A 13,317-nucleotide genomic window follows, 5' to 3' on the forward strand; every position below is an offset into this window, starting at 1 on the left:
CACCCATAAGAAGAGACAACTTTAAACATTTGTCATGGCCAGACCAGAGAAAACTATAAGATCAGCATCAGTGAGGTAAGAACTCTTCTGCCCCTCTTGCCTCTTTCTCCTTGATACCTTCCAACCCTGTGGGTATCTGCAAATGTAAGTAACAAGACATGGAAGTAGGACTAGAAGTACAAAGTGAGGAGAGATTAGAAGTCCCCTCTGTCCCACTACAGGCAGTTAAAGTGGGAATGTCTCAGACTGGGAAAAATTTAGCTATTAACTTTCAGAGGAACTGAGTCAGTAATCAATGAACCCCTGGCTTTGAGAAGCCAGTGGATAGAAATCAGGGGTTTGATGAACTTGAATGGGAAAAAAATAGTTACACATATATTTTCATGGGCTTCTAACTGAAATGTAGCCTCTCCTTTAATTATGAATGTAGGTAACACAACACAGTAGTATTGGCAGTACCTCCGCAGAAAAGAGTTAACATAGTAGGTCTGAGACTGCTATCCTTAGAATGGCCTGCTCGGAAGCTTAGTTTTTGGCTGGCATCTGGGAACTTCAATTTTGAGAGTGTTCTCAACCTTCCCTAACTCATAGGGGCGAATCACTGTGCCTGGACAGTTTGTGCAAACAACATAGTTCACACTGAGCACCTACTTCCTTTTTGTGTGTTTGGAATTTTGAAACATGCTAGTAGAGGGTACCTATGTGACCAGCTCTCAATAAAAGCCCTAAGGATGGAATCTAAAAAGGGTTTCCCTGAGCAGAAATAATCACATATATGTTGCTGAGTTTTTATTGCTGGGAAAAGAGTATATCCTGTGTGACCCCTCATGGGAGGAAGAGACCATAAAGTGGCCTGCATATGGATTCCTCTACCTGTGTCTTTTCTCACTATGACCCAGCCATATACCCTTACTATATCGCCGTAAGGGTATATACGTACTTGTACTGTGAGTACAAGTACCTGTGGAGTGCTGTGAGACCTTTTAGCAAATATCTGAATGAGAGGGTGGTCTTGGGAACAACAACACAATGGTGGCAGTGGTGGGATTTGCTAGAATGACCTCAATTCACTGAAATCTAGCTACAGCATTATGTGGGGAAAAGAAAGAGAGAGGGGCAGGGAACTATGAAACCCTGGTACCTGAGCGGCTATGGCATTAACCGTAATATGAAACAGCAGCTGAGCAGCTGTCTGTGATCAGAGATAAAAAGTTACCTATGGAAATCGGAAATGATAGATTTATCCCAGGAGAGTTGGCTCTCTGGATACCCTAGGTGCTTTTGACCATACAGAGTTGGCTCTGCTGAAGTAAGGGGGGTGGGGGAGGGTAGGAAATAGTAGCATAGCCTAGGTGATGATAGCTTTATTTTTTGTAGTCTCTCGCCCTCCCTAACACCCTCACAGGAGGAGAAAGGGCCCAAACATTCTGTATAATGGGCTTTGGATGTGCCAAATATCATAAAATGTAGTTTGTAGTTGTTCTTTCCTCCAAGTAGAGAGAAAAAAAAGAATTAAGTCTGTTTCCAGGGCTGGAGCAAGGATTTAGGTAAAGCAGAGGAGAGAGAGAGAGAGAGAGAAAGACAGAAAGAAAGAAAGGAAAGAAGGAAGGAGGGACAGAGGAAGTAAGGAAAGAAAGAAAGAAAGGGAGGGAGGGAAGGAAGGAAGGAAGGAAAGAAGAAAAGAGAGAGAGAGAAAAGAAGGAAGGAAGGACGGAAAGAAAGAAAGAAAGAAAGAGAAAGAAGAAAGAAAGAAAAGAAAGAAAAGAAAGGGAGAAAGGGAGGAAGGGAGGAAAGGAGGGAGAAAAGGAAGAAGGGAGGGAGGGAGGGAGGGAGGAAGGAAGGGAGGGAAACCCACTGTAGCTATTTCTTCAGCCTAGCTGCTGCTGCTCCCCTCCCTTTCTCTTCCATCCCAGCTGGGTTCTCCTGGCAGCTGTGATGTGAACCCTGTAAATGGAATATTTACTGCTAGGGATTTTAGTAAACTTGTAATGAGAAAAAAACAGGAATTTTAATTCACACCTTTGCATTTGTGGCTATTGCATGTGGATGTATGATGAAAACTGATGTGCAATGTTATGTGCCTATAATTTCATAAATGCTAGAAGGGTCATCTCAATCAGGAAAAGCTGCAAAGAAAAAGTGTTAATGAAACACAGCTCTCTTGCTTTTTCGCCACAGGCAGGTGGATTGGAATTTGTACTCTTGGTATTGGAAACAAGGCTCAGTAATGGATGATTTTTTTTTTTTTTTTTTTTTTTGCCATAATTTTGCCTACTGGAGCCTCTGGAAAAGGGAGCCAATCTCCAAATGAAGACACACTTTTGGAGTTTTCAAAGCAGGTTTCGAGGGTTAGGGAGTTGTGGGGTTTTGTTTGTTTGTTTTTGCCAATAAGCTCTGGTGAAATCAGGTTTCTGATCCTTAGAGGCTGATGATTTTCTAGCCTGACGTGCATATTTTTGCACGGGTCAATTTGAACAATCTGGCCTAACAGGGTAAAAAGTCCTTAGGAACAGCCTAATTCCCTGGACCTGAATGAAACCTGATACTGCCGGCTATAGGCTATTTCAATTTTAGCACTGAGCCGTGCTGAACTGCAAGTCGGCACAGGCTCAATGAACAGAATTCAGTCTCTGGAACTGCCACAAATTTAAGACATCCCTGTGCGGTCACAGCTATAAAACATCATGGATGCTAGCTGACCATCTGGGTCACCTGCAGATGCCCTAGAGAAAAAGGCTTGTTCTCTGATGGGACCATTAGAAATGGAGCTACTGATGGACTCGATATTTCTGATACGTGACACAAGAGCCTGATTGCATTCCTAACTTGTGATTCTAGCCGAAGGCTGCAACTTAGGGAAGGGCACACCACAGGGTATGTGACCCCTCTGCCCACCCCTGATAGATCAGACTCTCAGGGATGTCTCATGGCTGTTGACTTTTGTTCCACTTTCCAGGTTAGTTGCAGTTTGCAACAATGGACTGATAGCCTGACTTTACTTCCCTTGCCTTTCTCCTGTTGTACACAACTTAGTAAGGCAGTTTGATCATCCAATGCAGCTGTCCTCAGAAAAGGATTGGTTTTTGCTAGGTGTTCACTAAATAAATGATCATGGAAAAAGGCTTGGTGGGGGGGGGGGTATGTAAACCCATTTTGAAAAAATATTGAAAATCAGGATTTTGCCCTGACCACTTCCTGTGTCTTTCTGGTTAAGTTGTATTAAAACGTTACTCTGTGAAAATGCTTCTGTCCCTCTTACACACAATCCTTCCAGAAGGTCTGGGTGAAAAGAGAAGTGATTAGGAAAAATTACGTAAAGTTAGGATTATTGAATGGGGCACATTGATTTTGTAACAGTCAAGAAAAACAACCCTGACACCTGGGAAGGCTCAGGGAAGGAAGTAGGGCATTAATGATTTTTGCTTTTTGGAACTGCTTCTGGAAGCTTTCCCCTCTTTTCGAAGAAAACTCTTGTGCTGCTTTTGCAAGTGCTGCAGGCGCTTTGGACTCAGACCAAGGGCTGAGCCTAGATGGCACGTGACAGTGTGACTATGAGCTGGCAGCAGAGGGCCAGCTTCCACTGCATGTCCCCGCAGAACATGTCCAGATGCCATCTACACTCACCAGGCAGATGAAGTAGTGTCACTGACAGAACTATTTGAGACTGACAGCCCCAGGCAGCCCCTCTAAAACCAGGGGCTGAACTGAATTACTTTCACTGGACTGATACCTTGGGGCAGGAGGCACCTCTGTGGGAGGCCGCACTGGGGGCTGCCTAACCAATGCATATCCTGCTGGGGTGCCCTAACATTTTTAACTCTTTGTTTCTAGGGGACCACATGAGCCCTCGGGGATTATGTGTGTGTGTGTGTGCTGTGACTATCATGACGCTTGCTTCGGCCCTACTGCATTCCTCTGAGAGCCTGATTTTGAGAAAATGTCCATAGGATTCAATAGACTGCCAAAGGGGTCTGCACAAAAGAAAGTTTAAGACTTCCTGCAGTGGGTTATTACCCTAGACTAGATACACTCATTAATAACAGGCAATTTATTGCCCATAAACAAATAGACATATAGTAGCCTAGATTTTATCTGGACACAAAGAAAAACTAGTTCTATGGATTATAATTAAAGGGGCAGCAGGAGATAACAATAAATTTGCTTTATGATTTCATGCCATGTTGTTTAATATACCAGTTACAAACATAATGTATCTAAAAGATGAAGTGTAATTGTGGTTTTATAATGATGTTGAGCTTTCTGGAAATATAACCCCTCGTTATAGAATGTATGTTCCTTGTGGATCTTTAAATCCATAACTGTGTACAAAAAAGATCCCCCAATAAAACAGAAAATCTCCTCTTTCACTTCTGCATATCTTTATAATTACAGATTGCTTCTTGACTCCAGTTGGATGCAAACGCAGTCTTCCATACAGCTGATGGAAGTGGAAATGAAGACAGAGCAAAGTGACCTCCCACTGATACTGGCACATAATTACATTCAATGTCATGATGTTACTTCCAAAGATAGTTTTTGCTTATGTTGGCTAGGTTTTAATAGCTTTTGAGGACTTACTTAAACCCTGCTGAAGCTTTTTTCAATCAAGTTAATGGTTAAGACCTTAACATTTATTATAACAATATGTACAAATTTGATTTGAGCAGGTTCCATGAAATTGCTACACTTGTGAAAATAGCTTATTATACTAGCACCCTGCTATTTTTTTTTTAAAAGATGTACAGAGCTATGTTACCTGTTGGCAAATGTCTTCTTTAACTACGGAACAGAGAAATTTGTAACTGTCTGGAATAAAAGTATTTCTTTAATTGAATACAAAAATACTCTGCATGTAAAAATATTAAGAAAGTTTATTTTAAAATATTTTACACTCTTTTTCCCACAGCTCTTTATTCTTCCCTCATGGTGAACTGCACTACTGCACTTGTGTGGCCCACATGCCTTTATAACTTTGTACAGAGCATTTCCAGCATCATATCATCCATGCTGACTGTGCCAATGATGGGCCTGAAGAACAGTTCAGCAATGACATTGGCATTGATGAATCTCAGCAGGAAAAGGGTACTATTGAGTTCGATGAATCTGTCATGGGGCCCTTGGTGCGTCATCCTGGTGTGTTCACTGAGTATTTGCTGAGTTCCCCACTGGAGTCCCTGAATGTACTTCACGCACTGCAGGCCCGGCACGTCTGGAGGGAGAAAAATCTCTTGGTTATAAAACAGCTCACCACAGAGTCCTTTGCTAGCTTTTCAAAAATAGCCATTTCTGTTTCATCCTAATTAAACAAGACCCAAAGCTCCCCGGTTAAAAGGGTAAAATGCCAAACCAGTCTAAGTTTTCAGAAGCAACATGTCCAAGAATGAAACATCATGTGATCATTCTTACTTAATATTTACTATGTTTGTATGCACACGTTTGCAAATACACTGGCCATGAGCCAACAAACGCACACAATTTAATATGACAGTAGAATACAGTTTAATGAATCATCACTCCGGTTCACTTTCTATGCAAATATGAAGAAGTTCATGATATTTCAAGAGGTGGGCACTTTACCTATGAGAAACAAGCCATGATAAACAAGAAGTGTTGCCATGAGACAAATGTTTTTACCATTCTTCTTTGAACTTTCCATCATTACACTGATCGTTCAGCCAATGGTGGTAAACTTCACAGCCACAAACTTCGACACACAGTTTCATTTTACCTATTTGCCTGCAGGCCAATATTAGTCTAGAGGCCTGAATAATTTGAAAGTTAACACTGGCCACTTAGCTCATTGTACCATGATTTCTGTATTGGGGAAGATTTTGGAAAAAAAAAAAAAGAACGATTCTAATGAGTGTTCAAAAAGGCTCTTTTCAAAAATACTAAAGTAAGAAGTTTTTGAACATTCTTATAGTCATTAAAAGTTTAAAAAGGAAACATGAAAACATCACGGATTGTACCATGATTCAAGAATAACTTTTGTAATAGAAAACACATGACCTTTTGCAGTATAGTGTGATACCTAAGTAAAAGTGAATGAAATACAATGCAGGAAAGTTTAAGTGCATGTAAGTTTTTATAAGGAAAGTAATAAGAGGAGGCTGCTTTTGAAGGCCCTTTGATCTTCCATGATAATAATATCATTGTGAAGTTCTTTAACTTGTATTCAAGTAATTAGCAGTTGACCACTTGGTTTAAATGATGTTAATGATGATTGCAATCATTTTCCTTCCCTTTTCCTAAAAAATTCAACAGAAAAGTATTTTAAAAGCACCATGCCAATCATCACAGAGCAGCAGAACCAGTGTTCTTTAAAAAAATAATAATGGTAATAAGCGAGAGGCACTCCTATTATGGGCGAATATCAAATCTCATAAATAAAATAAGAACAAAAATAAAGGAACAATTTTAATCCATATTCCAGTTCTGATTACCCTAGTCCACACATTATCATCCCCTACTATCTACAGCTTGAGTTCCAGGCTTAAGACCCAATTTTGTTGTGTTTGAATTCCATCGATGAAAGTAGGAAGAGGCTTGCGTGAAACTCCACCAGAAATCTGAAGCTTCTCTAGGTCTAGATTCATGGCTTGTGAAAACTTCATCTTGTATATGCCACATTACTTTTCTCTGTGTTCACAATATATCCCTCCACCTTCTCCCCACCCAAGTGGTTCCCCCCCACACAGAGACACACAAACTGGCCTTCAAAATAAGGTCAGGGAGGAGAAAATGCAAATGGACTCCACAGTTTTATATCTCCTTAAGTTTGAACCTATATATATATATATTTAAATTTATATATGGCATATACAAAGGATAAACAGCAAAGAGAGGCCACACTCTTAATAGGCATTACCTTTCTCCCAAATATAGGTACATTTGCGTTTCAAACACACTCAGCTTAGCTGGTTAAACTCATATTGAGAGAGGATTAGGAAAAGTCAATCAAGAATAAGGAAGAAGTGTGTGTGTGTGTGTGTGTTAAAAGTACATAAAACAGAGTCAAGGGAAACTATTGATACTGAAACTAATGGAATGTAAATTTCTGGAAGCTGAGCCCCTCTCACCTTTATATCCCAACAGGACGAGGAAGATAGTGGATGATTAATAACACTGGCTGAAGGAATAAGAAGACTGTTTTCCAAATAATCTTAAGAATCATCTGCAACACCTATTATGAATTGCAGACCCTGGGCCAGAGCTACTGAATCAGAATATATAAGGCAGGAACCTAGAAAGACTTTTATCTACTCCCTCCCACCCCCAACCACACACACACAAGTACTTCTTATGCACAGGGAAGTTTGGAAAACAATGGTATAAGCAAAAAGGTAACATATAACAGACACTGGGGTGAGCTGAGGTCTCTACGTCATGAAACGTGAGGTTTGAACGAATTATTATCCCACCAAATACTGATCTATGCACCCTCAAAAATGCTAGGCAGGGGGCAGGGACTTAATCAGAGATTCCAGCACCAGGGAAAAAAGATACAAAAGGAGCATCATAAAAACTATCCCAACTCAAGTTGCCTGGAAAATTTTGTTCCCACTTCAATCATTTTGAAAGGACGCTGGTTGAAGATGATTCTAATAGTGAGAAACACCCAAGACAAGGTGCCTGGCTGTCCAGGGAGATGTTCCCCCAGTGATTTGGTTGCACTCTGTGGGACAGTGTGTCCAGCACCCAACAGACAACCTGAAAGTTTGGTGCAGCCAATATCCCACTGGGCCCAGAAGATAGGACCCTCAGGTGCCACAACACACCAACCATTTACTTTGGAGTAAGGTCACTTGGGACCTTGGGACACATCTACCTACTCAGTAAAATGGGGTGGGGGAAGGCCACAGAGCAAAGGGGGTTGACTAGCAGGTCTCTAAAGTCTCTTTGAATTCTAAAATACAGTGCTCCTGCTCTCAGTCCCTAATGTGTCTTTTTTCCCTATCCCTTTGCCAACCTGATATTATTCACAGAGATTTGGAGGAAGGGATAGTCCAGATGCTTAGGACCATACAAATAACCATTCAGAGGCAGGCCCATGAAACACTACATCTAGTGTCCTGTGTGTCCCTAGGGAATAGTCTCTCTATGGGACCCTTTAACAAATGTTTCCTTTTTTGCTAGCCTTAATAGATTTCCTCCCCCCAAAAAAGGTTCTAGTTAGTTTCAGAATGGGGTTTCAGAAATCGATGTTGCAGAATCTTCAGTGAGCAAAACCTTTTTTTAGAAAAAGATATGCTCTGGACTTAAAAGAAAGCTAGAGAAGAAAGAATAACCATTTCCCATGAAGGCACAAACTTTTCTATAGTAAGAAATGTGTAGAGAGCCAAGTACAAACCTAAACAAACAACTCCCCTCCTCTTGGCTGAGTTTCTGACAGCAGCCCACCCAGCAGAAGTGATTCCTGGAGCCCCCCATCCCAACTCTGCTGAGTTAGTCACGATTTCTTCACCTTTGCCCCGACACTCTCCTGATCACTGAAAACTCGTTACTGCCCGCGCCCCTAGATAGGCACTGCCCGATGCTTTTGTGAGCTGGGAAAAGCCGGCGCCCAAGGCCAGTACCCTTACCCGGGTTAAAGAGCACGGTCCCCTTGAGGTAGGCGTACTCCTTGGTACTGATGTTCAGACTCCAGCATTTGGAAAGAAAGCACTTGATGGCTTGGACCTGGGAGGCGGAGGGCACCTTCCTGGCCTCCGCCGGCGGTGCCAAATGGGACCGCAGCGTGGACACGGGCAGTGGCTCGTTGCCCCCGGTCTCCCGCCGCCTGGTGGTGAGGATCTTCTGCAGCATGCTGGGCTCCGAGACTTCCACAGTCTCGAACTGCAAGCGGTCCTGGGCCAGCTCAAGCATGAGCAGGGACGCCCAGCAGTTGCGCACCAGCACCAGCTGCTGGTCCAGGGGCAGCACCTGGAAGCAGGGCAAGTACTTGACGAAGCGCAGCGTCTTCAACAGGCCCGCTGAGGCTGCCTCGCAGACCACCTGTGGATTCTTGAGCGCCACCGGTCGCAGCGCACCAGAGGAGGCGTCCCACCAGGGGGCCCTCGGCCGCTCCTCCGGAGCCGCCTGCGCTTGATTTGTGCTCGTGGGCATGCAGTAGAGGGTGCTGCCCTGCTGCGGGTGGTCTTCACCGCAAAAGCAGCAGCGGTACAGAAGCGCCGTGGCCCGCCCGCCTGGTAGCGCCTCTCTACCCCCTGGCCTCTGCGCGAAGTAGGAGCGGTCCCACCACGCGCCCCCTGGCCGTGCCTCGGGCGCTGCCGGAGCCACGTGCGTTTGCTTTGCGCTAGTGAGCAAGCTGTAGAGGATGCTGCCCTGCCGCGGGTGGTCTTCACCACAAAAGCAGCAGCGGTACAGGAGTGCCACGGGCCGCCCACCCGGAAGCCCCGCTCTGCCCACCCCGGGATCAGAGCCGCAGGAACAGCCCCAGCACGGACCCAGCGTCGCCTCGGGCGCCTTCGGTGTCGCGTACGTTTGCTTTGCGCTCGTCAGCATGCTGTAGAGGATGCTGCCCTGCCGTGGGTGGTCTTTACCGCAAAAGCAGCAACGGTACAGGAGCGCCACGTTCCGCCCACCCAGCAGCCCCTCTCTGCCCACCCCGGGCTCATCGCCGCACGAACAGCCCCAGCACTGATCCACCAGCCGCGTCTCTGGAGCCTCAGGAGCAGCGCGCGTTTGCTTCGCACTCATAAGCATGTTGTAGAGGATGCTGCCCTGCCACTGGTGGTTCTCGCCCGCCATGGCCCGCGGCGCCCGCAGCCCAGTTCTGCCCAGTGGCTGCCTCCTGGGACCTATTTATACCTAGCGCGCACGCAGGCGCGTCGGCTGCCTCGGTCTGGGCAAAGGCGCGGAGGCGGGCGGGGCGGGGGGGCGCAGTGCTGCGCTCCGGTGTGTTCGCCCATGACCTCGGTGGTTCGAAGGGGCGGGTGCTCTTTAAAAGCTGGAAATGGAAGAGGAACAGCAGCGTGGGAGCTCCTGGACACTTTCCTCCTTCCTCTCATTACACCTTTCCCTGTCTCAGGAAGACCGGAGGAGAGCGAGCGCCTGGATGCTGTTGCAACTCTTTCCATTGAACCCTCCCATCTAATTTGTTCCCTTTATTGGGAGGGCAGGGGAAAAGAGGAAACATCTACTTCTATGCTCTTTGTAAACTTTCATTAAATTATCACAGTTTGTGTGACTTATATTTGTACATGGATAGGGAGGTCTCATTTTCTGAGACCTTGAAAAATACAGAACATAGACAAGCATCATATGGGAACTCGGTGGAAATGCCCAATCTCAGGCTCCAACCAGACTTTCTAACTCTGAATCTGCATTTTAATGGTGTCCCCAGGGATTCACATGCACCTAGACGTTTGAAAAGCACTGGTCTAAATATGCTATCATAAGCGCTCAGTTTAATTCCATCAGTATTTATAAGCGCCCACTATGTCCTGGATGCTGTGTTAAGAGAGCTGGGGGCAGCGAGCAGGATGTAAAAGTGCCTAAAACTCAGGAATATAATAATCACGAGGGAATAATATTGTTACAGTGAGAATTGTTTTCATTTTAGTATATTTTTTTTTTCTTTTAACTTTTAGGTCTGAACCTAAAAGTACATGTGCGGGTTTGTTATATAAGTGAATTGCTTGTCGTGGGGGTTTGGTGTACAGATTATTTCATCACCCAGGTAATAGTATCCAAAAGGCATTTTTTCTCATGCTCTCCCTCTTCCCACCCTCCACCTTCAAGTAGGTTCCAGTGTCTGTCGTTCCCCTCCTAGTGTCCATGTGATCTCTTTATTTAGCTCCCACTTGCAAGTGAGAACATGTGATATTTGGTTTTCTGTTCCTGCCTTACTTTGCTAAGGATAATGGCCGCCAGCTCTCATTCTTTTTCATGGCTGCAGTGAGAAATTTTGATCCTTCTAAAAGTATTCCATTGGTAAGTGTGTAATTAGTATTTCTTTTCCCACCCTTCCTAAGTGAATAATGATAAATAGAAGCGTCAGGAAGCCTGGATCCGTTAGTCTTCACTTGCCACACAGCTGTGAAGACATGGGGCAGGGAAGGATATTGGTATATACCAGCTGGTATAGAATCATTTTTACTTTTTCCCTCCCTCCCATCCTCCCTCTTTCTTTTTTTGCTGTTTCTTTTCCTTCCTTCCTTCCTTCCTTCCTTCCTTCCTTCCTTCCTTCTTCCCTCCCTCCCTCTCTCACTCCTTCTCTGTCTCTCTTTCTTTCTCATTTTCTTCTTCTCCAGGACCAGGGATTCTCAGCATAAGAGGAAAACCTAGGAGACCCCCATTTTGCTTGCAGCGTGAAATTTCATTCTGCCTGTGAGAGGCCCTAAAGAGCACAGTGGTTAAATCCCTGGAACTAGCACTAGATTGCCTCAGTTTTAATCCTGGCCCTGCCACTTTGTAGCATCATAACCTTGGGCAATGTATTAGTTTCCTTGTCGCTGCTTTGCTTGCTACAAATGCAGTGGCTTAAGTCAACACAAACAACACAAATGTTTTATGTTATAATTCTGGAAGCCAGAAGTCTGAAATCAGTTTCACTGAGCTAAAGTCAAGGTGACATTTCTTCTGGAAGCTCTAGGACAGAATCTATTTTCTTGCTTATTCTAGCTTCTTGAAGCTGCCTAAGCTCCTTAATATCTGATCACATAACTCTGGCCTCTGCTTCCATCTCCTTCTCTGATTCTTATAAGAATCTTTGTGACTATAGTGGACCCACTCAGATAATCCAAGATAATATCTCTATCCAAAAATTCTTAATTTGATCACATATGCAAAGGCCTTTTCATTCTATAAGTTAACAAATGCACAGGTTCTAAAGGTTAGGACATGGACATCTTTGGACACTATTCAGCCTATCACAGGAAAGTTACTTAAGCTGTTTGTGCCTCAGTTTCTTCATTTGTCAAACATGCACAACAGTGTCTGTGAGGTAATCTTTATACATGAGTTAATTTGTGTAAAGTGTTTATAATAATGTTTGTTACGTGGCAAGTGGTGGATGTATCAACCATTTTAGGACAATGCAGAATAACTTCAGAGTTAGGAGGTGTTCCTGTACCAGCACTGCCACAGTTCTGTCTCTCCTAGGCAAGCCTCACACACACACAATTTCCACCCAGAAGATTTTATCCTACTTTTTTGGTATGTCCACATTTCTTGGCCCAGACTCTAAACACTGGATGGGTCACCTGGTTCACACAATATTATGTATTGGCAATATTGTTTCATGGGCTATTTCATTATTTGCCATTTCCAGTATTCAAGCTACTGTTTGGGGTATCGTCGTTACTGCTTTAGCAGTATTGTGGCAGTCTTCACTTGCCACACAGCCTCATCCCCCAAGTGCCACACAGGCACTGAGATCAGTGGCTTAATGAACCCACCAACCAGCCTAGCTGAAAAACCCAGCCGACCTTAGTCCCTACCTTATGTTGCCAGAGCTAGTCATGATTTCATTTTCTTCCCAACACCTGATATGATTTATTTAGTTGTTCGATGCTTACTGATTGTGTCTCCTCCACTAATATAAAAGTCCTTTGAGGGCAAGGAATCTGTCACTCTGTATGGTATCCCAGCAATTAGAATGATTTCTGACACATAGTAGGTGCTCAAAAAATACATTTGTTGGCAAACTGTACCTTGAGGGAGAGAGAAGGCTACGGCTCCTACTGCCAATGTGCAGGCCGAGCACTCCCACCCAGCTATCGCTGCGCTGACCCTGGAAGGAGGACAATGTAGTAGGCCTTGTTAGACTCAGCATTTTCTGGAGGCCTGTTTTGCTACTCAGAGTGCTACAAGGACTGTGGTAAAGTAACAGGAAAAGTGGGTTAACAGTCAAAAGACCTGGCCTTGAATTTGGGTTCTTCCACTCTAACAAAATAACATTAAACAAGTCATTTAACTTCACCCTTCTCATTTCTGCAGTGGGGACAAAATTCTATGAACCAATATTAGTGTGTACACTCTGTTCTAAGTCTGTAAGAGAGTTATTTTTTTTTGACATGGCCATTTTCAGAAATGTTTGCTGACTCTTCCATTACATTGGGATATAAATAAACAAATTTACACTCATTTACTTTCTAATGATTTAACTTTGAGCAAAGTATTTAACATTATGTTAGCCTTTTCATCTAGGAAATAAGCAGTGCTAAAAACTAGTTTTAATACATGCACCTTGGTCCTGTATCTTTCTAAATTTGTTTCATCTCATCAACTAGATTTTTTTTAATTCTAGAAACTTAAATCCATTTTCTGTGAGCAATCATTCCCACCTCACACATATCTGATGCCTTTGAATTT

The 13,317-nt window shown here is 43.8% G+C and overlaps 1 protein-coding gene across 1 annotated transcript; it reads right to left on the reverse strand.

Moving 5' to 3' along the window:
• Positions 1-4,853: 4,853 nt before the first annotated feature.
• Positions 4,854-9,777, reverse strand: NR0B1 (nuclear receptor subfamily 0 group B member 1). Its single transcript, XM_054473199.1, has 2 exons — positions 8,583-9,777; positions 4,854-5,209 (listed from the first exon to the last, which is right to left on the reverse strand). Exons 1-2 carry the CDS (start codon positions 9,748-9,750, stop codon positions 4,965-4,967), a joined length of 1,413 nt encoding a protein of 470 aa, XP_054329174.1. The 5' UTR covers positions 9,751-9,777; the 3' UTR covers positions 4,854-4,964.
• Between the last annotated feature and the right edge of the window lie 3,540 nt (positions 9,778-13,317).

Source organism: Pongo pygmaeus, chromosome X, assembly GCF_028885625.2.
Source record: "Pongo pygmaeus isolate AG05252 chromosome X, NHGRI_mPonPyg2-v2.0_pri, whole genome shotgun sequence".
Classification (NCBI taxonomy): Eukaryota; Metazoa; Chordata; class Mammalia; order Primates; family Hominidae; genus Pongo; species Pongo pygmaeus.

Bases quoted from the DNA above. Each gene is read 5' to 3' on its own strand.
- NR0B1 (XM_054473199.1), bottom strand. From the start codon at position 9,750: ATGGCGGGCGAGAACCACCAGTGGCAGGGCAGCATCCTCTACAACATG. The intron at 5,210-8,582 runs GTAAGGGTACTG...TTCTCCCTCCAG, and splicing joins GACCGTGCTCTTTAACCCGG to ACGTGCCGGGCCTGCAGTGC.